The 23,340-nt window shown below is 54.1% G+C and overlaps 7 protein-coding genes and 1 non-coding gene across 8 annotated transcripts; 4 read left to right on the top strand and 4 right to left on the bottom strand.

The window, feature by feature from the left end:
• Positions 1 to 321: 321 nt before the first annotated feature.
• On the top strand, positions 322 to 2,931 carry QC762_301810 (uncharacterized protein; the record flags this gene model as incomplete). Its single annotated transcript, XM_062888480.1, has 3 exons — positions 322 to 1,225; positions 1,287 to 2,414; positions 2,474 to 2,931. The coding sequence occupies 3 exons, from the start codon at positions 322 to 324 to the stop codon at positions 2,635 to 2,637; spliced, it is 2,196 nt and encodes a 731-aa protein (XP_062744344.1). The 3' UTR covers positions 2,638 to 2,931.
• A 149-nt stretch (positions 2,932 to 3,080) lies between these two features.
• On the top strand, positions 3,081 to 5,591 carry LCB4 (sphinganine kinase lcb4). Its single transcript, XM_062888479.1, has 4 exons — positions 3,081 to 3,547; positions 3,614 to 3,658; positions 3,714 to 4,804; positions 4,870 to 5,591. The coding sequence occupies exons 1-4, from the start codon at positions 3,406 to 3,408 to the stop codon at positions 5,239 to 5,241; spliced, it is 1,650 nt and encodes a 549-aa protein (XP_062744343.1). The 5' UTR covers positions 3,081 to 3,405; the 3' UTR covers positions 5,242 to 5,591.
• Positions 5,434 to 8,122, bottom strand: QC762_301790 (uncharacterized protein). Its single transcript, XM_062888478.1, has 3 exons — positions 6,815 to 8,122; positions 6,413 to 6,685; positions 5,434 to 6,348 (listed from the first exon to the last, which is right to left on the bottom strand). The coding sequence occupies exons 2-3, from the start codon at positions 6,462 to 6,464 to the stop codon at positions 5,570 to 5,572; spliced, it is 831 nt and encodes a 276-aa protein (XP_062744342.1). The 5' UTR covers positions 6,465 to 6,685; positions 6,815 to 8,122; the 3' UTR covers positions 5,434 to 5,569.
• Positions 6,743 to 10,293, top strand: aat2 (Aspartate aminotransferase, cytoplasmic). Its single transcript, XM_062888477.1, has 3 exons — positions 6,743 to 8,404; positions 8,475 to 8,534; positions 8,793 to 10,293. The coding sequence occupies exons 1-3, from the start codon at positions 8,192 to 8,194 to the stop codon at positions 9,870 to 9,872; spliced, it is 1,353 nt and encodes a 450-aa protein (XP_062744341.1). The 5' UTR covers positions 6,743 to 8,191; the 3' UTR covers positions 9,873 to 10,293.
• Positions 10,161 to 13,026, bottom strand: QC762_301770 (uncharacterized protein). The gene is made up of 6 exons (XM_062888476.1): positions 12,306 to 13,026; positions 12,004 to 12,249; positions 11,373 to 11,944; positions 10,596 to 11,296; positions 10,291 to 10,537; positions 10,161 to 10,213 (listed from the first exon to the last, which is right to left on the bottom strand). Exons 3-5 carry the CDS (start codon positions 11,736 to 11,738, stop codon positions 10,297 to 10,299), a joined length of 1,308 nt encoding a protein of 435 aa, XP_062744340.1. The 5' UTR covers positions 11,739 to 11,944; positions 12,004 to 12,249; positions 12,306 to 13,026; the 3' UTR covers positions 10,161 to 10,213; positions 10,291 to 10,296.
• On the top strand, positions 11,772 to 14,195 carry QC762_301760 (uncharacterized protein). Its single transcript, XM_062888475.1, has 2 exons — positions 11,772 to 12,572; positions 12,649 to 14,195. The coding sequence occupies exons 1-2, from the start codon at positions 12,337 to 12,339 to the stop codon at positions 14,027 to 14,029; spliced, it is 1,617 nt and encodes a 538-aa protein (XP_062744339.1). The 5' UTR covers positions 11,772 to 12,336; the 3' UTR covers positions 14,030 to 14,195.
• Positions 14,196 to 14,246: 51 nt separating this feature from the next.
• Positions 14,247 to 14,329, bottom strand: QC762_0049250. Its single transcript has one exon. It is a non-coding gene; the product is annotated as a tRNA-Gly (tRNA).
• Positions 14,330 to 14,935: 606 nt separating this feature from the next.
• QC762_301750 (uncharacterized protein) lies at positions 14,936 to 22,156 on the bottom strand (the record flags this gene model as incomplete). Its single annotated transcript, XM_062888474.1, has 4 exons — positions 14,936 to 16,267; positions 16,331 to 16,410; positions 16,468 to 21,817; positions 21,962 to 22,156. The coding sequence occupies 4 exons, from the start codon at positions 22,154 to 22,156 to the stop codon at positions 14,936 to 14,938; spliced, it is 6,957 nt and encodes a 2,318-aa protein (XP_062744338.1).
• Between the last annotated feature and the right edge of the window lie 1,184 nt (positions 22,157 to 23,340).

Raw genomic sequence — 23,340 nt, 5'->3', positions numbered from 1 at the left:
TTTTTGACGTTCCCAACGACAAACAGCACCGCAGAAAACAGACCGGCTCTACAAGCCACCTCCAATCGAAGAGGCACCCTATCTGTCGGTTTGGCCCCACCAAAAGCATTTCCATCACTGGTTGCGTTAGCTTGGCATCTGACCTTTGGCATTCGCAGTTGGCATCACTCCGCCGGTGCACTCTCGCTCCATCCCCTCTCTCCGCCCATTGTCGCACATAGCAAGCACCAACCGGCAGCCGTCTTGCCCTCCGCTGTTCTCTCTTCTCGAACCGCTCCCCCACCGGCTTACCACCGTAGCCAACCCCCGCAATCTGTCCCGATGCCACAAATACTCAGTACCAAAGAGGCCAACCTCTTCCGCCAGGTCATTCGTGACTATGAGGAGAAGCGATACAGAGCGGGCCTCAAGGCGGCCGAGCAGATCTTGAAAAGGAACCCCAAGCATGGCGACACCATGTCGATGAAGGCCCTGATCATGAACGCACAGGGTAAAACAGAGGAGGCCTTCAACCTGGCCAAGGAAGCTCTCAAGGTTGACTTCAAGTCACACATCTGCTGGCATGTGTACGGCATCCTGTACCGTACCAACAAGAACTTTGAGGAGGCTATCAAGGCCTACAAGTTTGCCCTCAAGCTCGAGCCTGAGTCGCAACAGATTCAGCGCGACTTGGCCATCCTCCAGGTGCAAACCCGCGACTACGAAGGTTACGTTCAAAGCAGGTTCGCGATGCTCAAGGCGCGCCCGCAACTGCGTCAGAACTGGACCGCGTTGGCTATTGCTCACCATCTCGAGGGCAATCTTCAGGAAGCTGAGAGGATCTTGACCACATACGAAAAGTCCGTGTCGGTGGCCCCTTCAAAGACTGACTTTGAGAACTCGGAAGCGCTCCTTTACAAAAACTCCATCATTGCTGAGCAAGGAGAGACAGAGCGGGCCCTGGAACACTTGGAGCAAGAGTGCAAAAAGTGCTTGGATCGGTTGGCCGTTATGGAGCTACGGGCCCGTTATCTTGCCGAGCTGGGACGGAAGGAGGAGGCGGAAACGGCATATCGGGCGTTGATTGATCGAAACCCAGACCACACCGACTACTACAAGCGCTTGGTGGACGTGTTGGGCCTGACCGCCGAGGATGAGGCTGCGCAAAAGGCCATCTTTGATGAATATTCTGCCAAGTATCCTCGCTCTGATGCTGCTCGTCGTTTGCCCTTGGACTTTTTGACAGGTTCGTCCTTTGCTTTTGTACATTGGGCCCATGAAACAGCTATTCTGACCTCTTGATACAGGCGACGAGTTCCGAACTGCAGCCAAAGCATACCTGGCCCTGATGTTCAACAAGGGCGTCCCATCAACATTTGCCAACCTTAAGCACTTGTACTCTGACTCCTTCAAAAAGGATACTCTTCCTTCGCTGGCCGAAGAGTACCTCCAAGAAGCCGAGGGTTCCAACGCAGAAGCCAGCAGCGACAGCTCCAAGGGAGTAGGGGCTGCTCTTTTCTTCCTCGCCCAGCACTACAACTATCACATGAGCCGCGACCTTACCAAAGCGCTCGAGTATGTCGAGAAGGCCATCCAGTTGGACCCAAAGAGTGTCGATTTTCAAATGACAAAGGCGAGAATTTTCAAACACCAAGGCGATATCGCGAAGGCCGCCGAGGCCATGGACCAAGCTCGCCTACTTGATACAAAGGACCGCTACATCAACACCAAGGCCGCCAAATACCAGCTGAGGAACAATGAGAACGAGAAGGCCCTCAACACACTCGGCCTTTTTACGAGGGCCGAGACTGTCGGCGGCCCCTTGGCTGACTTGATCGATATGCAAGCGATGTGGTTTTTGACCGAGGATGGCGAGGCGTGGCAGCGTCGCGGAAACGTGGCTCTAGCTTTGAAGCGCTACCACACCGTATTCAACATTTTCGACATTTGGCAGGAGGACCAGTTCGATTTCCACAGTTTCTCTCTTCGCAAGGGTCAAATCCGCGCATACGTGGACATGATTCGCTGGGAAGACAAGCTCAGGGAGCATCCATTCTACTTCCGGGCTGCTCTGGATGCCGTGAAGCTTTACCTGTCCATGTACGACAAGCCAGAAGGCGTGAACGGCGCCAATGGCAACAACGCCAACGGGGAAGACGCTGCCGAGAAGAAGAAGGCGGCCAAGAAAGCCAAGAAGGAGGCACAGAAGGCGGAGAAGGAAGCGGCAGAACGTGCCGCAAAGCAAAACCCCAACAAGGCACAGAAGGATAAGGAGGAGGAAGTCAAGAAAAAGGATGATGACCCGAACGGGGTGAAGCTCGCCGAGACGAAGGATCCGCTGGGAGATGCGATGAAGTTCTTGGAGCCACTTCTCCAGTTTAGCCCCAAGAACATTGAGGGCCAGATCGCGGGCTTTGAGGTCTACATCCGCAGGAGTAAGTCTTTCGTGTCAGTGATGAACGGAAAGCTCCGGCTTGCTAACATAATGATGCAGAAAAGTACGTGTTGGCCGCAAAGTGCCTCAAGGCAGCCCAGGCTCTAGATGAGAACCATGTCAAGGTTCGGGAGCTCGCGGCCACAATGCAAAAGACGATGGACGGTGTCCTGGAGTCTCTGGCCCCCAAGATTCAAGAAGCGCTGAAGACAGAGCTCGCCTAAGAAGAGGTTGTAGAAACTACCAAGCGGCGGAGAAAATTTGTTTCTGGAACACTAGTTATTGGTAAAAATGGGCAACGGCGGTGGGCGCTGATGTAGGCTGGGCCATGTAGCTTCAACTGGGTGTGATCATGGTAGTTTTATGGTAAACAAAAGCGACATTACAGATGCATGCAGTAGTATTGATTGCTGTCTGCAGATGGGCAGGTGAGAATGTTGTGGTTTGCATGAGACATAGCGACACTTATCTTGTAGCACAATGCATACATCGAGATGAAAAATAGAACAGGGTCTGTATTATTGTGTCGTATGTAGGTGGCTACTTGAACAGTACACAACCCAGGCTGGCGGCGCGCTCTGGGCTAATTTCCGAGCTTCCCGATTTGTTAATGATGGAACCCTCGCATTCTGAACCCGGGGCGGTTTTTCGCTGCGAAAATGCGAGTCGATTAAACCCACCACAGGCCCGCTTTGTAGCCTGGGATCCCCGTAGCCTCTTCTTTATTCCCCAGCCGTGTCGTGTTATTGATAGCGGGCGGTGGTTTGAGGAGACCATCACCTTTGCGACACCCGACGTCTGTGGGGAAAGGATCATCCGCTGACGATTGCCCCTTGTCTGTTGCCGTCCCTGTTACCTTGCTGCACTGTTTTGTTGTTGGCGACACTTTCTCTTCTGGGGACCGCGCATTGTTTTGGTCGCCGTCTTTTGCTGAGAAACGGGCCTTCGCAGTATATTTTAATCTCCAGAACAAACAAACGCGAACCAACACGATGGACCAGGACGCGATGGCGAATCCAGCCAAGACAGCAAGCCCGGAAGTCGTCGAGGCCGCTGGTCAGGAATTGAACAATGCTCTTGTCCTCTCCCCGGGAGTTACACTCACTCTTGGGCCCGAGTCTCTTCTTATACCAGGTAGGCCCGCACTGTTAATGAAGCTCTTGGGCACATGGGAGTTATCAAAAACTGACACCGGCACAGACCAATTGGTAACCAAACCCAATCGATCATGTTTACCCAGTCTAGGTACAGATAGATGAGCAGTGTTGAACAAGACAGCATATGCTAACCCAATGACCAGGAACGAAGAAAGGCACACCAAGCAGCATTCCATATTACAACATTCTCTGGGCGGAGACTTCGGAAGACCGTAGTTGGCTCGTAGTGGACTATGCTCATGAAGATAGCCCGCATCATCTCGTGGTTCGCAACCTAAAATTTGCCGTCCCGGCCCAGACTGCCGAGCAGACAGATGACTATATGATAAAATGGGTTGAGAGCCTCCTGAAGCGGGCCTATGGCACTGCCGTCCGCCGTAAGCGTGCTTGGGTCTTGGTAAACCCTCATGCTGGACCAGGGGGGGCCGACAAGATCTGGGACAAGCAGGTCAAGCCTATTTTTGAGGCGGCACGTATACCCATGACGATCGTTCGGACAACATATTCAGGCGAGGCAGTGGATCTGGCCCAAGTTCTGGACATCGACAATTATGACATTGCGATCCCGTGCTCCGGTGATGGGCTACCTCACGAGGTATTCAACGGCCTGGCAAAACGGCCAGACGCCCGCCGGGCTTTGTCCAAGATTGCCGTGTGCCACATCCCCTGCGGTTCTGGAAATGCAATGAGCTGCAACCTCTACGGCACTCACCGGCCGACCCTGGCGGCGCTGGCCATCATCAAGGGGATCCCCACCCCTTTGGACCTGGTCAGCATCACACAGGGCGAAGAGCGGTTTGTCAGTTTCCTCAGTCAGGCCCTGGGCGTGATTGCCGACTTGGACCTGGGAACCGAGCATTTGCGCTGGATGGGAGCCGCCCGCTTCACCGTTGGCTTCCTCATGCTGGTTCTGCAGAAGAAGACATACCCCTGCGATATTGCCGTCAAGGTTGAAATCGAACACAAGGAAAGCGTGAAACGGCATTACCGGGAGCGCGTCACGCTGGGAAGCGCCGACGTCGAAGCGAGCAACGGCAGCGGACAATCCAGAGCCTGCGATGGAACAGATGCCGATGGGTGCCCCACGACATCATCATCCCCATCCCCAAGTGCGGCAGTGGACGACGGTGGCCCGGGCCTCCCACCACTCAAGTATGGCACCGTCATGGACAAGCTCCCTGAGGGATGGGAACTGGTGCCTTATGAAAAACTTGGTAGCTTCTACTGCGGAAACGTGAGTTTTGAATAGGCGGCCCCCGTGATATGTTGAAAGCTCAAACTGACCTTGCGGGTGTCTAGATGGCCTACATGGCGCCCGATGCCAACTTTTTCTCGGCTGCCCTTGCAAATGATGGACTCATGGATCTCATCATCACCCAGGGCGATGTCAGCCCACTCAAGTCTGTGGGCCTCCAGATGGCGGTCGATACAGGCGAGTTCTTCGATAGTCAGTTGGTCACCTACCGCAAGATTTCGGCATACCGTCTCATACCACGCAATGCAGGAAAGGGCGGCTACCTAAGCATTGATGGCGAGGCGAGACCATTTGAGCCGTTCCAGGCCGAGATCCATCAAGGCTTGGGCTTGACACTGTCCAAACATGGCTGCTTCGAGGCACCCGGCCCCCTCAATTGGGACAAAGTCACAACAAGTGAAAGGCTACTGGCGTGATAGCGTAGTGTTGTGATTAGCTTTCTTTTTTCTTTTATGGTTGGGCTCGGATAATGAATTTGAGGCACTGATGAGATGAGTTATATATACCCATGGAAGTGGAGGCAGCGGTGTGAGCGAGCAAGCTTCTAAGTAGATTCGAGGCAGGTGTTTTCCTTGTTTTTTTCTTCACTTCGGCATTAGATCCACACGTCGGGGATAAAGTACTCTTTTCTATACATGGTCTGGCGTGAGATGCAAGCATACGTTGCGGCATTTGAAGTACGAAGAATCAACAAATTGGCATAAAGCGTTCTATGCTCCATCAGATAATTAAATTTCCATGAAGTTAGTCCTCGAAACCATCCCAGTCGCCTCCATCCCCGCTATCTGTCGTCGTTTGATCCTCTTCAACCGCGGGCTTGCGGTTGCCTGGGAGACGCTCATCCCCCAGAGAATCTTTAGATCGGATGCGCACAGCTGGTCTCGTTGTGGCTTGCTCTAAAGCGTCCACTTGATCGATAAGGCGCTGTAAGATCTTGCTTGCCTCGACATCGTCCGCTTCTAACAGCCCGACCTTCTCAGCCTCATCCACCCATATGTCCAGTACATGCAGCCTCAACCCTACGGGTATCGTCTGGGGCACCAACTCTTCCTTTTCTGTTCCTTGCTCCACCCGCGCTTCGTCTTCAAGGGAAAAGGGCCATTCATTCAACAGATCAAGAATGTTGTCCACCCTTTGCATATCCCAAGCAGTCTCTTTCCCGCTCTTCTTCTTTTTGCCTTCACCTCCCTGCTTCATCCATTCGAACCCGCTGGCGACGACCCTCCTAACCAGCAGCAAGAACTTTTCCATGCGCAGCACATCGATGCTTGTCCACTCGCGCGCCATGGTCGCCCAGAAGCCGCGCAGCCAGGGGACGACAGCATGGCGAGGAAGCACATTGATAAGGTTGGCCAGCTCGGCGCAGAGGGTTTGTTGAGGAATCGCGCGATCACACATCCACAAGGCGAAAAAGAGGCCCTTCCAGAGTTTGAGGATGTCGAGGGTGGTGAGAGAGGAAGAGATTTGGCGGGACGAGAGGAAGGTATGAAGAGAGGCAAGCGCCGATGTTCGGATTTTACGGTCTGTTGGTGCCATTAGCAGGTCGCCCGCACTATTTACCTTTGACAGAAGGAAGGGGCTACGAACCACTTGAAGCCAAGTTTTTGATGAATGGCATGCTCCTTTCCTGAGATGCCATTTTGAAAAGATGACGATGATGATGGGTGCTTTCGAATATTAAGTTGTGGCTTCTGGTGGGCTGTTTGAAGGATACAATCAGGATCGGCGGGATTGACTGGGAGGCAGGGATCGAGTGAATGGTTTGAACAGAGTAGAAGGCTGCGCCAGGAACGGACTCGATGGATGTTGAGCGAACGAAATCTTGTCCGCCCGGCAGAAAATATCTTCCCCACTCAAGGTCTATCAGCCGCACAAGGCGGTCAGCTTGAATGCGCTTGGCTTCTGGTTGGCTGCCTTATGGAAGTCCAGCTTTCCCCAGCTCATTGCTTTTTTGGGCTTGGTGACGCCACCAAAAGCCGTTTCACCTACACGTCTCATCGTATGTGCTTATACCTGGTGCCAGGTAGACTGAGCCGGCCTGGACTACAACTGATAAAACGCCAACCAGTCGCAACTTAATCCGTATCGTTGGATCCTATCTATGAGAGGTGCATATGTCTTATCTCGGAAGAACGGCCAGTTTTCCTATCTGTCGCAACGGGGCGAAGACTTTTACTGTCGTGCAACCCTCAATCCCAAGTCTCGACCGTATTTTTTCTGCTTTTTCTTCTCCACTCACACAGATGTCGTCTGCCCGAGAGGGATTAACATGAGGTAAAAAGACTTTGCTTCATTTGTCGGATAAACACCAGCCCCTGCAGGAGGGACAGGCAGTCTGTCAATGAAAGCTCTGCAACGTCTGAAAAATACCGCCATGAGCGAGCCTGGCCGAGAGCTGTCACCATCCCGGCCCAAGATGACCCCTTTTTGAGCTCTTACCGCCTGTTTGTCTCCAACAAGCACCGGTGCTTGTTGATTCTTCTCCAGTTCCTCCACAACTCCCGCAAGAGCCGATAGCTGGAGAAAGCGGGCGGGGCGGGAAAGATGATCCCCCTTGCAGCAGCTAGCAGCCTGAAAGATGGCACTAGGCCTTGGTTGGAAGGAAGCCAACCCGCTGCTAGCCATCAAGGGTAGAACTTGGATGGAGCTTCGATCCTGGCATGGAAGTTTCAAGGCGTCTTGTGGCTTCTCTATCACGTAATTCGAACGGGCACCTTGGCTAAGAGGTCTTGGAGAGGAAGGGGTCGAACATACTGCGTAGACCGGTGGAAACCAGGTGGACGAATTCCCCGTCATGTGTGTGCACCAACGGCGAGCTGTTGACGGAAACGGTCCACCGGTTTTACCACGATCATGGGCCGATGACCATGACAGTTGCCTCGGCGGGACTCGGTCGTTTGTCCAGCTTCACATGCACCTTGACGGACAACTTTCTACAAAGAAGCTTCAGCGCCCACCTCCCCAGCCAGATCGTCCTTTTTCCCCAGACTGTTTGAACCATTCATCTTTTCTCTAATTGTGCTTATCTTTGCCGTGCCAATACGAGCCTGCCCCCCAACGTTTCGCAAAACGTTACACATCACACAGACCGGCACCCACACTAAAGTAGGCTCGCAAGTGCCTGATTACAACGGCGAATCGAACGACGGTCGTGCATGAATCGCACTGTCACCCTGTTCCGATCAGACGGAAGAAGCAAAGTGGCTGCATCGCAACCTGGAAGCGAGTAAGGATCAGAGATCCTGACCGACTGACTGTCCGCTGTCGGGCAATTGAATTGCGGGCTGTGCCGCCGAGTCCTACCACGCAAAACTGCGGTCGCACTGTCACCGGTACCGCAAGCCACCACCCCTCCAACCGTTCAAAATGTCGTCCAAAGCACCCAGTCTCACCGTCTCCTCCTCCCCATCAACTTCCACCTCGACCTCCCTCTCCCGACTTCAGACCATCGCCAACCACATGTCTCCCGCATCAATAACAAACTTTCCCGCCGAGGCTGTGCCTCAGGCCCCCGAAGACCCTCTCTTTGGCCTCATGAGGGCATACAAGGCGGACCAAAGCCCCGACAAGGTCGATCTCGTACGTCAGAGCTGTGTGACACCTCTCCACGTCTTTGCAGCTCGCAAGCTGACCACTCGTCCAACTCTAGGGAATCGGTGCGTACCGCGACGACAATGCAAAGCCGTGGGTTCTCCCGGTTGTCAAGAAGGTGTGTTACTTTTCTTTATTTTGCTACCCGTGGTGTTGTGCTGTAGCACCGTTGCTGCTTTCACATTTAGCCGGGGAGACGGCGGGAGGCTTTTCCCAACGGGAGAGCTCTCCTGCCAGCCAGCAGGGTGCTCAGAGCAGGGCCCCCGGTTTTAGCGCTGCTGCCCCGCTATTCCCAAGAACCACAGCTCTCCCCCACATTGTCTCCCAAGGAGTCTAGACAACAGACGGCCAGTCACTAACCAGCCGGAACAACCAGGCCGATGAGATTTTACGCAACGACCCCGAAGCGAACCACGAATACCTCCCCATTGCTGGTCTTGCGTCGCTTACCAGCAAAGCGGCCGAGCTACTACTGGGCACTGGAGCCCCCGCCATCGCCGAGAAGCGTGTAGCTTCTGTACAGACCATCTCAGGAACTGGTGCCGTCCACTTGGGTGCCCTTTTCCTTGCCAGATTCTACAAGGTGAATGGCGCCAACCGCACGCTCTACCTCAGCAACCCTACCTGGGCGAACCACCACCAGATCTTCACCAATGTCGGCATCCCAATCGAGCAGTATCCCTACTTCGACAAGAAGACCAAGGGCCTGGATTTTGAGGGGATGAAGGCCTCCCTCGCCAATGCCCCGGATCGCAGCATCATCCTCCTGCACGCCTGTGCTCACAATCCCACCGGTGTTGACCCCACTCCCGAGCAATGGCGTGAGATTGCTGAGCTCATGAAGGCCAAGAAGCACTTCCCATTCTTTGATACGGCCTATCAAGGTTTTGCTTCGGGTGACTTGGACCGCGATGCCGGTGCTATCCGTTACTTTGTCGAACAGGGCTTCGAGCTCGTCATCGCTCAGTCTTTTGCCAAGAACTTTGGTCTCTATGGCGAACGTGCTGGCTGCTTCCACTTTGTGGCCCCTCCAGCACCGGACGCTGCCGAAGTCACCACCCGTGTAGCTTCCCAGCTGGCCATTCTGCAGCGGTCAGAGATCAGTAACCCGCCGATTTACGGCGCCCGCATTGCCTCGATCGTGCTGAACGACAAGGATCTGTTTGCTGAGTGGCAAGAGAACCTCCGCACCATGTCTGGCCGCATTATTGCCATGCGCCAGGCGCTGCGGTCCAAGCTGGAAGAGTTGGGCACGCCTGGCCAGTGGAACCATATCACCGACCAGATCGGTATGTTCAGCTTCACTGGCCTGTCTGAAACCCAGGTCCAGAAGATCAGGTCAGACTTCCATATTTACATGACCAAGAACGGGCGCATCAGCATGGCTGGTCTGAACACCAGAAATGTCGAGTACGTGGCCAAGGCCATTGACAGGGTTGTGCGTGACTTGTCATGAGTTGAGTTTGGTTTGTACGTTGAGGCTTTTGCCCAAACAGCTCCGAAATGAACCAGTCAGTCTGGGTTGTTTGTGGGACATGGAGTTCTGTTTCGCGTCGTTTTCTTCTTTTCGAAAAGCTTTTTCTGGCCAATGGCCGAGTTTTGACAGTTGTCTGTAATGGTACCTCCGAGAGACTCTTGGATGCCTTGGGTTATTCTTTAGATGGTTAAGCATGTGAACGCTGGGGTGGAGAAGAAAAGTGCATGAGCATTACGGACATGCATTGGGAATATGAATGATTTGTACTTGCGGATAGAAGTGTGCTGGACAGAAGTGTGCTGGACAGGAGTCACACCACTCTTGCTTCATTAGATATGGTCATTGAAATGTCAGGTCCTCGGTTTTACCTTCCAAGCAACGGGTCAAGTTGAAATACATTTGGCTAAATTATCAAGTCCCAAAGAACAAGCGCGGTACATAGCCCTGCGGCAGCAAAGAAAGTGTATCGAGCAGGGCTACTCCTCGAGGTGCTCTTCTTGAGCTCTTTGTTGCCTTTCCCAATACCTTCCGTCGTGTCAAACGACTCGGCCACCAATTGGTCGATATGAGCCGACTGAGCAGTGAGATTGCCAACTAGTAAGTTCTGCAACTCGGCAATCTCGATGAGTGACTTTTCTGCAGTTCTGTTCAGCTGTCAGCATGCAGTTGAGTCTGTAAGCCTCGGCTGTGATAGATTCGTACCTGACTTTATCCAGTGTGCTTTCATAATGCTTAAGCATATCTTGGTTCCCCTTTTCGAACATCTGAATCTGATCCTCGGTAAGGTCGTTATCAAGGCGTGGCTTTGGCCTTTGCTCCTCTTCAGCAGCTAGACTGGCATTATGCACATTCGGCCTTGCCCCTGCTGTAACTGGTTCGGCAGTGTAGCCCCCTCCAGAGGCCAGCAACACAGAGCCTTTGGCCCTGGCTAGCACACTCCTGTTCTTTTCAAGCTCCCTGGCCAAGCGAGTCTCCATCATGCGCTGCTGTGTCCGAATGGTTTCCCGTAAGCGTGTCGAGAGATACCAGATGATACTGTCTCTGTGGGCTTCCAGCTGATGCGCCGCAGCCTCTGCCATCTCCTGCTCCTTGCTCTTGCCCAACATAGCTCCACCAGCTGCCCAAGAACCCAAAGCGCCGAGTCCGTGGGAGAACCGTTTCTTTAAAAGCGCTGCCGCCGTGCTCTGGCGCAATTTCTCGGCGTCCTCGAGCGCGCGGATGCGAGCATTGAGATCTCGAATCGTCATCTTGGCGTTGGCGTCAATCTCTTCTCTGTCGCGGTCGGTGAGGAATATAGGCTGGGAGGAGGCATTGCGGAGGTGAGTCTTGCGCGGGGCGGCGGTGGAAAGATAGGCCTGTCTCAGGTTGCGCAGTTCGGAATGGAGACGGGCAATAAGGGTGTTCTATGCTCAGGCTGCGTGTTAAAGAGACGAACAGGGGTAGCTCAAGGTCAAGCTTCAGGGGTTGTCGGAGACTTACTATCCTGTGGGCTTCTTTTAGGAACTCGTCGGCCGTATCCAGATTAAAAGGCTTGGTTGGAGGAGCCTCTCGGCCCTTCAAAAGGGCGTTGAACGCTGTGGTAAGGTCGGCCATGTGAACGAAAGTTTGGGTTGTTGCTATCGCCGGCAACTGCTTGACGTGGCTTTGGCGGTTTGGGAGATGACGGGGCTGGCCCAAGCTTTGTGGCTTGCTGGCTGTCTCGGCGGGCGAAACCTTGCCAAGAACCGAGCCTGCTGACCCACTATTCGGCTTCACCCCGGATTTTCGGACCTCATTCGGCTGGTCATGGCGTTCTTCAGCTCCCGTTGAGGTACCACTACCTTGAGATACAGGCCCATCCTCCATTCCGGTTTTCGGTAGTGCCCGAGTCCACAATCACATTAACTTACTTGCTTGAACGTGACCGCTTTTCCATTGTTTGTGGTCATATGGTCCCCAATGAGATCTCAATGACGACAGTGATGGGTATACGACTTTCCTGGGTGGCGGTCTTCGGTGCCGGGGCCGGCGGAGTACCCACGGCTCGAGGCACATCCTTCCAACTTGATGAACTAGAAGCTTAGCATCTTCCCTGCCATGTGGACCCGAAGCCGCAGTCCGCCTCACTTACAGTTTTCCTCATTCGAGGCTCATCTTTGTTACCATCTTTGCCATTACCAAGCTTCGGGAATAACAAGGCCTTCCTTCTTCCACGCCCTTATCCGACAAAAGTTTGGGCCCAGGGACTATCTCCTGCAAGGCGACCGATTGTGCGCAGGCACCGTTTAACCTCTTCTGGTTTGCCGCCGTCCTGCAAGGCCGGCTGATCGCGTTGAGTAGGTAGTGAAGGCAGCGGTGGAGCGTGATTCATTACTTGATGTAATTCCTCTCATCCTCCATGTTTCTTGACTGTCCATCTCATCTTATCTTCACATTACCCCCGTGAGACCTGACCCTAACGAGCATGATGGATCCTCATCAAGATCCGCCGCTCCAACAAGAGAGTCAAAAATACGATGCCGAAGATGCCGGTAATGGCCGGCCAGCAGACAACAGCTCGAGCAACATCAACGACACCACATCTGACTCAGATCCAGAAGCATTGGCTCAAGTACCCAGCGGTCCAGCTTATAGTGTCTTCTCCAAAAGTACGAAACGATGGATCGTGACCATGATCGCTTTCTCCAGCTTCGTCTCACCGTAAGTCACCACCACACTGCCTCCGAGTTGGTGAGAAATCCGATACAAGTGCTTGCTTAGCTAACCTCCGAGAAAGAATGACAGCAAATATATACTTTCCGGCTCTGGTGCCTATAGCTCGGGATCTTGACGTCTCGGTCAGTATGATCAATCTTACCCTGACCACCTACATGATCTTTCAAGCCATCGCCCCCACCCTTGTTGGCGACCTAGCAGATGCCGCTGGCAGAAGACCGGCCTTTTTGATATGCTTCGTCATCTACATCTTTGCCAACCTCGGCCTAGCTCTGCAGAAGAACTTTGCCGCGCTTCTGGTCTTGAGGATGGTTCAGAGTGCAGGCAGCAGTGGGACAGTAGCTCTTAGCTTTGCTGTGATTGCGGACGTTGCAGTCAGTGCCGAGAGGGGTAAATACATGGGAATTGTTGGCGCCGGCATCAATATTGGTCCTGCCCTGAGCCCGGTATTTGGAGGTCTCCTTGCCGAGTACCTCGGCTGGCCAGCTATATTCTGGTTCTGTATGATTTACGCCGCGGTCTGGCTCATACCGTACGCCCTGACGGTGCCTGAGACATGCAGAAACGTGGTGGGCAATGGTTCAATTCCAGCCCAGAGCTGGTGGAACATGACGGCCGTCGACCTGTGTCGTGCTCGCCGCCGGAAGCGCAATGGAGAATCATTGGGTGGCGCCCGCACCAAGCAAAAGCTGCGCTTTCCGAACCCGTTTAATACACTCAAGGTGGCCTTCGAAAAGGACCTCGCCCTTCTTCTGTTTTACGGCACCTTGACCTACTTGGTGTTCATTCTCATTGCTGCAACACTGTCTACCGAGCTTGAAGCTATCTATCACTACAGTGACCTTCAGCTCGGTCTATGCTACCTGCCCTATGGAGTCGGATGCTGCTTTGCCGCTGTCATGCAGGGGTACATTCTGGACCACAACTACCGCCGAATAGCCCGCAAGATAGGCTTCACCATTGACTACAAGCGTGGCGACGATCTTTCGAATTTTCCGATAGAAAAGGCTCGCATACTACCAGCTTCCCCATTCCTTTTCGCCGGAGTAGCGGCTGTAATCTGCTATGGCTGGGTACTTCACTTCGAAACCCATGTTGCAGGACCACTGGCACTAGTTTTCCTAATCGGCCTCTGTGTGACAGGGTCCTTCTCGATACTCAATACTCTTCTTGTGGACTTGTACCCTGAAGCTCCCGCCACCGCCGTAGCGGCCATGAATCTCGTCAGGTGTCTCTTTGGCGCTGGTGGAACGGCCGTGATCGAGTACATGCTGAGGGCTATGGGGAGAGGATGGACATTTACTTTCTGGGGACTAGTTCTCGTGTTATTTTCTCCTATCCTCTGGGTCTTGACCAAATGGGGCCCTGGATGGCGAGAGGAGAGAAGAGTGCGGAAGCTCAAAGAGGAGGAAAAGGAAAGAGCGGTTACATCACGGCCCTGAGAGGAAACTTCTTGAGGTGTGTATATCCACGGGAGTTGCAGACATTTGGAGGTAGCAGCATAATGTTCATGTTGAAAACTTCATAGCTGGCTCAGAAACAACATGACAGTGGTGGTCACACGTGGCCTTGGTGGTCGTACCTGGCCTTGCTAATTTATAGAAAAAAATTGAACAACTATAAATAACAAAGAATCGAAAAACCGAAAGCAAAAAGAACTGCCAGAGCCGGGATTTGCACCCGAGTTTCCGCCTTGCTCCAGATTTGGAAGGGCGACGAGTTAACTACTACTCCACTCAGGCTTGCACATTACACTACACGCAACTGCTTCTGTTGTTTTGTTGCTGCTGGGACCAGTCGTTTGACTGATGTTGGTATCGTTGGGTCAGGAGCCAACCGCTGCCTGCTCATGCAGTGTGAGAGCAGGCGGATATGGAATACGGTTGGTTGTGAGGCCTATTCTGGTGTCAAAACGAGGTAATGGATGAAGAAAACTGTGCTATACATCTACCATTATAAAACAGACATGGTGACAAATGTTGGATATATCTCCCTTACACAGAAGTACATGGTCGACAACTGATGGATGATCCCCAGGTCTCAACGAGCATAACTCAAGACCAGGATGCATATGCTGATGTCCAAAACCGAGCGCCACTTCCATGAAGAACACAAACGAATGAGTACAGGGGGAAAGTTTGCACAATCACAATCCAAGAGGCCAACAAAGTAAAGTAAACATAAACCGAAACAAAACAAGTGATGAAGTGCTCCCTCAATCTAAACAAACCAACCAACCACCTTATGCAACCCATCCAAAATATCGTACTCAACACTTCATATCATCTCAAAAAAAAACAAAAAAAAAACAGAACCAGCCGTCATCTCTCATCACTCTCATACAACATTCAGTTTTTCCCAGCGAGTCTCTTCCACCACGAGCTTCTTGGCGTGGCAGCATCGAATGTTGAGCTGCGTCGAGGATCACGGCGCATATCTCCACTGCCATCCGATCCTTTGTGATAGTCCCGTTCGGGGGGGTAGCGATGATCACGCTCAGCACGATCCCTCTCCCTCTCCCTATCCCGCTCCCGTTCCTCGCGTCGCTTTCTTCTTCGTCTTTCCTCGTCAAGATCTTCAGCAGTCATCCCGCCATTCTCAACAGCTGCCGCCTCAGCATATCTTGACCGACGTCTCGCCCTACGAGCTTCACGGCGTGCCTCTTCCTCATCAATCACCTCTTCGACGGGGAGAGGACCCTCATCTTCTTCCTCATTTTCTGGAGGCGGTGGCGCATCAGAATGCTCCTTCACCCAGGATGACGTGCCCGAATGAGGCCACGAGCCAGCCGTGTTTTCTCTTGCGTGCTGGTGCTCATTAGGATATACCGAGTGCTCGACAGGAGGTTCAGAACGATGTCGTCCGTTTACATGATGACGCTCCTCCCTCACTTGGGCTTCTTGCGTAGCCCGTCTTGCATCACGGCGACGGCGTCGTTCTTCTTCTTCTGGGTCACGCTGTGCAAAATCTTCGGGCTGGTGGCTGCGGTGACGACGGTGGTGGCGTTCTTCTTCAACAATATCCCGAGCCGGCTCCTCCGGCTGGTGACCGCGGCGACGCTCCTGGTGTCTCGCTGCCCGCCGGGCCTGAGCATCGGCTTCGGCAGCCTCCCTCTCTGCACGTTGCCTGCGACGCTCCGCTTTCTCAGAATCCGGCTGCTCTGCATATCGCCTGTCAGCTTCCTCCCGAGCACGTTGAGCACGTCTTTCCGCACGCCGCGCTTCTTTTTCTTCCTGTCTGCGGGCCTCTTCTTCTTCTTGTTGTCTCTTGCGTCGCCGACGGCGTTCTTCGTCCTTGGCCCGGCGGGCTTCCTCGGCTGCTTGTTCACCTGCACCCCTCTCTGCAGCTTCCTTCTCGGCTCGGCGTGCAGCACGACGAGCAGCGCGGCGAGCCTCCCGCTCAGCTTCATCCTCTTCAACTCGTCTTCCAGCTTCCTCATCCGTCGTTGTAAAAGCAGTGCTGCGCCTACGAGGCTCTGGGCGCGAATCCAGACGAGGGTCTGTGGAGCGCGGATCCAAACGGGGATCCGACTTGCTCGGTGTAAAGACACCACCAAAGAGAGAAGAGAACCCCGATTTCTTATTCGCGCTCGAGGCTGAGCGCTTGAGAGGAGGTCGAGTAGGGGTTGCATCCCCGGCATCAACCATGACAACATCATCCTCCGGACGGGGAGGGTATTGCTGTTGCGGCCCGTGGTCAGTATTCCGTCCGGGGGAGTTCGATACCGGGGTTGTCCAACTCACTCTCGACCGACGCCGTTCCGCCTTGTCCGGGCTGGGTGGTGTGGGATCGACCATGACCACATCTCCCTCCTCGTCGACGGCTGAGACACGGTTAGCAAAGTGGTCACCAAATCGTCCATCGACCGATGTATCCTTACACTTTCTACTGCGTCTACCGCTGGATCTTGAAAGGCCGATGCCGAGTCCAGTAGCAAGACCGGCAGCACCACCGACACCAAGGATCTTGGCCGCCTTGGACGACATCTCCTCAGGGGGTGGGCTCATGATTCCACCAGACATTTCCACAGACTGCCGCCGTGAGCTTGGCTTGCTGCTTGAAATGTGTCGTTTCTCACGGGTTGCGACATTCCGAGAGATGGGGGGAGTGCTGGCGAAAACGCTAGGGAATCGATTTGCCGGGTTGTCTTTGGAGCGCACCCTGTCAATCTTCTCTGGCCTATCCTCCGACCCTGAATCTCTGGATGAGGACTTCTCAGCTTTGGCAGCAGAGGACGCCTTCTTCCTGGAGCTTGATTCCCTTTCCCTCTCTTTTTCTTTACTTCTTGATGATGATTTCTTGGGACTAGGCTCCTGTGGAGGAGGCGGAGGCGGAGGCGGAGCAGCAGCTGACCACATGTTCCAAGATGCACCGTCGCGATTGATTTTAGTCCTCTCTTTCTTGACAGAGCGTGAAAAAGGAGGGGACATGGGCGACATGGGCGGAGGCGGCGGATCAGGAACAGCAGGGGGCGGTACTGGAACGGGAGGAGGTGGTGGTGGATGGATCTCATCATCAACGACCTCGGGAGAGCTGGCGGCCCTTCTCGACCGTTTACTGACTTTCTTTTCCGACGCCATTTCGATGATATCAACAATCTCGTCATCGTCTCCTGAATCCATGATGTTGCGCCGGCGGGGGTGATTGTCGAGGTGGTCTTCGTCGTCGAGCGGGAAGCCGCCAGGAAAGCCGGTGTGTGTTGAGCGCGGGAGGTAGGGGGCTGCTGCTGGCGGAGGAGAAGGCGGCGCAGGTGGGGGAGGAGGCGGAGGAGCTGCAAAGGCTTCGACGTCGATGATAGCAGGTTCCGAGCTTCTGGGCTTGTCCTTTTCTTTGCCCTTCTTGTCCTTGCTCTTCTTTTTCCTCCTCTCCTCCTTGGGCGTTACAACCTCAACGGGAGCGGGAGGTGGTGGCGCGGTTCGGGGAGGAATATCGTCGATCGGTGCTTCGTACTCGTAGGGGTCGTATTGTTCGTAGCCGCCATACTCACCCCAAGCTCCGGCCCTGTGGTTGTCGCGACTGTCTTTCTCTTCGGCGTAAATATCGTCCTTGTCGCGCCTCTTGCCCCTATCGTCATTGTCCTTGTCGTTGTCGTGTTCAGCGCCCGAGATATCCTTATCGTCGTCGGCAACTTCAAAGGCGCGCATGCGATCGGCGATCTTGTTGCTTCTGGATTTCGTCGGCTTGGCCAGATCGGGTGACGGCGAGGTGCCGGCTTCGGTGTGCCACACCGATTTGCCGCCGAAAGCACCCAGAGCTGACAGGATCTTGGACGATGACTCAGCATGGTTGCTACCTGTATGAATATCCGACTCTGGTGGTTGCGGTGGACTGTCCAGTGCCTGAGGCAGAAGCGAACTGGTTTTTTGGCTTTTGGAGATTGACTTCTTCGCAGCCCCCCAGAAGCTGAAGGGGTCATCGCCGGGCCCATCCCTCGTTTCAACTGGCTCAATCGACGCTTTGTCTTTGAGTCCCTTACCCGCGGGCCCGTCATCCAGTAGCTCCTCGAGTTGCTCGGCTGTGATATCAGCATCGTTGAGGTCTTTGAAAAGATCGTCTTCGTCTTCGGCAGTTAGATAGTTGGCCTCATCCTCCTCTTCCTTCTCCTTCTCCTTCTCCCTTTCCCTCTCCTTCTCCCTTTCTCGCCCCCTTTCCCTTTCCTTCTCTTTACCCTTCTTTTTATCCTTCTTCCTATCCTTATCCTTATCCCTATCCTTGTCCTTATCCTTATCCCTATCCTTATCCCTATCCCTATCCCTATCCTTATCCCTATCCTTATCTTTCTTTTTGTCCTTTTCTTTTTCTTTTTCCCTCTCCCTCTCCCTCTCCCTCTCCCTCTCACGCTCCTTCTCCTTCTCACGCTCCCTCTCGCGTTCCCTGTCACGTTCCCTCTCCTCCTCTTCTTCCCGCTCACGTTCCTTATCCCTTTTACTCTTACTCTTTCTATCACCCTTCTTAGACTTCTTGGAAGACGCTGCCTCGGCCTCTGCTGCTGCCTCTACCCGTGCTCGTTCTGCTGCAGCTTCTGCTTCTGCCGCTGCAGCTGCTTCTTCTTCTGCTGCAGCAGCCGCCGCCGCCACCTCTGCAGCCTCAGCCTCCTGTCGTTCACGTTCTTCCTCTTCGCGCTCCCGCTCAGCAGCCTCTTCAGCCTCTAGCTTTGCCTTTTCTTCAGCTTTCTTGGCATCGTGGTCGGCCTCTTCCTGTCGTTCCCGTTCTCGGTCTGCTTCTTCTGCCTCACGCGCTTCTTTTGCCAATGCCCGCCTGTTGGCATTCGCCTCAAGCTCATCCATCCGCTCTTGTTCAGCTCTCGAGATACCTTTTCGCTTCTTCTTGTTCTTCTTGGCCACGAGAGCAGCTAGTTCCTGCTCCTCCTCTCTGGCAAGCTCCTCTTCAGCTTCCCTGCGTGCCTGCTCTGCAGCCTCCTCCACTTTGCGCTTTTCCTCCTCGGCAGCAGCCCTCTCAATTTCTTCTGGCGTTGGTTCCGGCTTGGTGGACACATCCGACGACTCCCCAGACTTCTTCTTATTCTTGCCTGACAACCAACCAAAGAAGCCGCCGCTGCTCTCGGTAGACGCACGCGGGTCAGCTTCGACATGGCTACCGTTCTTGTTGTCCAAGTCAAGAAGGTCCTTGGTGCTTGAAGTCTCGTGATGGGCCATCTTGTTGCCGCTCAGAGAGCCCCAGAATGCATCGTCGTCGTCATTTTCCGGTTCTGGCTCCGGCTCGGGGACAGGCTCCATCTCAGGTTCTGGTTCTGGCTCGGCCACCTTCTTACCCTTCTTGTCCTTCTTGTCTTTCGACTTCTTGACTGGCTCCGGTCCAGGCTCGGGTTCGACAGCTTTTTTGCCCTTCTCCTTCTTCTTCTTCTTCGATGATGTGCTCAGGCCCCATAGATCGTCATCTTCTCTTTTCTTTTGACGTTCAGGCTCAGGCTCGGGTTCTGGCTCAGGCTCAGGCTCCAGCTCCGGTTCTGGTTCAGGCTCTTTTGGAGGTTCTGGCTCGGGTTCCTTCTTCCCCTTCTTCTTCTTAGTAGAAAACCCAAAGCTCCACATACTGTGTTCTAAAATGTCAGGCTCCGACTCAGGCTCCGGTTCTGGTTCTGGCTCGGGCTCGGGCTCGGGCTCCGGTTCCTTCGCAGGTTCAGGTTCAGGCTCGTGCTCAGGCTCAGCAGCCTTTTTCCCTTTGTCCTTCTTCTTCTTCTTGGAGGAAGTAGCTGCAAGGCCCCATGGATCATCTTCCTCCTTCTTAGAACGCTCCGGCGCGGGCTCCGGAACAGGCTCGGGTTCAGGTTCGGGTTCGGGTGCTTTGGCAGGCTCGGGCTCTGGGTCTTTACTCCTGCCCTTCTTCTTCTTCCCCTTAGTCGCAGTAACGCCAAAGCTCCAAAAATCATCTTCTTGTTTATTTTCGGGCTCTGGGACAGGCTCAGGCTCAGGTTCTGGTTCCGGGTCCTTGGGTGGCTCTGGCTCTGGCTCTGGTTCAGGCTCGATTTTTTTGCCCTTCTTCGACCTGGTCTTCTTGGACGAAGTACCCCAACCCCAGGAATCCTCCACCTCCTGTTCCGGCTCCGGCTCTGGGTCAGGAACAAGTTCAGGGGTGGGCGCTCGTTCCGGTTCAGGCTCGGGCTCTTTGACAGGCTCCGGCTCCGGCACGGCGTTCTTCCCCTTTTTCTTCTTCCTCTTCGATGTTGTGGCAATGTTCGCCCATGGATTGTCCTCTTCATATGACTTGGGTGGCTCGGGTGTTGGATCGGGAATTGGCTCAGGTTCGGGTTCAGCTGTTGGTTCACGGGGAGGATCCGGCTCCTTTGGCTGTTCATCGGCAATGGTGATCTTACCTTTCTTCTTCTTACCCTTTACGGGGGCAGCTCCCCAGGCATCATCTGTTTCTGTGCTCTTGGTCGGTTCCGGCTTAGGATCTGGCTCCCTGGGAGGCTCTGGCGCAGGCTCCGGTTCTGGTTCGGGATCAGGTTGGGGCTTCTTCTTATTCTTGGGCGCTCCCCAGAAGTCCCATGCATCATTCCCTCCTGATTTAGAGCCCGGTTCCACCTTGGCCTCTTGGACAAGATCATTCTTCTTCTTCTTAGCTGTTACGGCGGACGCGGAGGCGAACCAATCGTCTGCCGGTGGGTCATCCGAAAGCTTTTCTGGCGCAGTTGGTCTTTCGACAGGTTTCTCGGCCGACTTTTTCACTGGCTTTTCGACTGGTTTTTCGACCGGCTTCTCGACTGGTCTTTCGACTGGTCTTTCGACTGGCTTCTCAGCCAGTTTCTCAACCTGTCTTGCACTTGATTTCGGTCTCTGAATGTGCTCTTCAGAACCAGAACCGTCTCCAAAAGAGAAGCCCACTCCGATTTTGGACTTGAGACCCCACGGGCTATTCTCGACAACCTTTGATGCCAGACCAAGCCCACCCCATCCCAAGCCACTCCAGCCACCAAACCCGCTCTTTTGCGCTGGCTTGGGCTCTTCTTTCCGAGGCGGATCACGATTCCCGTTCATCTTGATGTTCGAGAAGGAATCAAAGGTAGGCCCTGCTGAAGCGGCGGCTAAACCAGAATCGGTAGACTTCTTCGGATCTTCCACTGCCGGAGGCTCGGGTTCTGCAACGCCCTTCTTCTTCTTCTTAGAACCAGTACCGACCAAGTCATCCTCGGGAGGCGGCGGAGCTTCCTCAGTCTTCTCTTCTGCCTTCTCTTCTACCGTTCCTTCCTCTCTTTTCTCATCCTCTTTCTTGTCGTCGTCTTTGTTTTCGTCCCCACCGCCGCCATCTCCGTTGGGGCTACCGCCAGAGCCCCCGGTCCCATCACCATTGGCGCCAGCGTCACCTCCTTCAGCCTCCTTCTTCTCGCCCTCGTCGTTGTTACCGTTGCTGTTGCTGTTGTTGCTGATATAGTTGGGTTTCGCCGCCCCTCCCTTCTTGTTGTTCTTCTTCTTCGCGGCCTGTCGGAAACCTTCGTTTGTGGCTAGATCGATCTGATAATCTCTGGTCGGGTCAGCAAGGATGTCATTCTGATGACGTCTTCCTCCGGCTCTAGACCTGGCCGCGAGAACATCCGCGAGCAAAGGGTCTACCGAGAGGTGACGACTTTGCGCATATGCGCCGCTTCCTGTCAGATCCTGAACATCCCATTCCAGGCTCCCAGTCTCTTCAGTGGCCCGACTTCTAGGGATGATGCTCGGGATGGTGAGAGGCTTGACGATTCTTCGTGAGTCGGCATCAAAGGTTGGCGAGCCCTAGGTAACGATTTGTCAGTTGCTGAGAAAGAGCCAGGCATATACACGTGAGCGATGAGATGCTGGTAAAAACTGGCTGAGAACATTGTCTCTTGGCCAAACACGAAACAGGCGCGCAAAAGGGGGGGCCTTTGATCCCCTTACCTTGGGGCCTGCGCAAAGAGCAATCCAGCTCCGTGCAATGAAGGCTAGCCTAGCCTCTATGAAATCCGAATCTTGGTGGCGCTCGTCTTTCCCGTCCCATGTAAGCCCGTTGATCGAGTATATGATCTTGGTCGCCTCCAATCTGACATCGTCCGCCCAGTTATCGCGGAGTGGCAAAGCGTCAAGGGCGGCCATGGTGAAGGTTGATGGAGCTGACGGTGTGTCAACCGACGACTGGAACACACATGTGGTGCAGCCTCGACGGGTTCAAAGCTACAATCCGATCGAGTCGGTGTTTGTCGCAAAGAAAACAAGGCAGCCTTCGAATCAAGTGTGTTGAGAGAGCGGAAAGGAGTCTTCACGATGGTCGACCGCTGTTTCTAGGGCAGCCCCTTTCCGAAAAGACTTTTTTTCTCCGTGCTGAAAAAGTATTCGTCGCCTGGTGAAAAATCTGGGTGTGTTGAAGAGCCAATCGCCCGGCCGGATCTCAGAGGTACACGGCGGCGGGATAGGGATTGGTGTATTGTCGAGGCCGCGTCGCGCTGTGCCACCACACCGTTGATGCAGTGCGATACAGTCTTGTTGATTATGGCCCCCGCCTCAGCAGGGTGCGGACAGGATGAGTGGTCGGCGCACAGGTGGTCAAACAGAAACCAGAGCAGGCAAAAGAGAGGCGGAAAGGAGAGCACGGTTCCGTGGCCGTACAATAGAGGTATTCATGCACGACCGAGAGTACTTTGATGTACCGGATTGTCGCAGGACAAATCGGAGAACAGCCACGGCGATGTTATGCGATAGCCACCGCCTTGCTGTTTCTTCTTCCTGATCTTGGTTTACTGAAGAAGAGGGAAATGCCCCGCGCTAACCAAGCAACAATTGCGCTCACCCTCTTTTCCCTCTCTCTGGCCCAGTCACGCGTGTAGTGGTCAGTAGGTGGGACTGCTTGGTGCTCCTCCTCTTTCTCTCTCGACTTGTGCTGATGTCCCCGACCGACTCCCAGCCGTGCGCTTGACACCACAATTTGACCTGGAGCGCACTTTGCGGGATGGCTGGGGATGGCTGCCATTGGCTGGTTGCAAGGGATGGCTGCTCCAATCTGGTTAGGGCGAGGTGATCCATCCCAGTCCCGACACCAAAAGCTCCCCTTGCCCCTCGCCAATTCCCCCCTGTCAACAGCCCCAAACCAGCACTCGACGTTGTGCACAATGTGAAACCGTGAGAGAGCGTTCGAAATCAAACGGCTAAAGACGGGTGCCATAGACCAGCCAAGCTTTGATATAACAGAACGGACCAAGCCAAGTCCACGGCTGCCGCTATGGTTATTATATGTGTGCACCATGCCACCGGAAGACAGCATCCAACACTCGACGCCTTGGCCA

This window comes from Podospora pseudocomata, chromosome 3 (assembly GCF_035222375.1).
Source record: "Podospora pseudocomata strain CBS 415.72m chromosome 3, whole genome shotgun sequence".
Lineage (NCBI taxonomy): Eukaryota > Fungi > Ascomycota > Sordariomycetes > Sordariales > Podosporaceae > Podospora > Podospora pseudocomata.
This window is presented reverse-complemented; position numbering and strand designations above follow the sequence as displayed.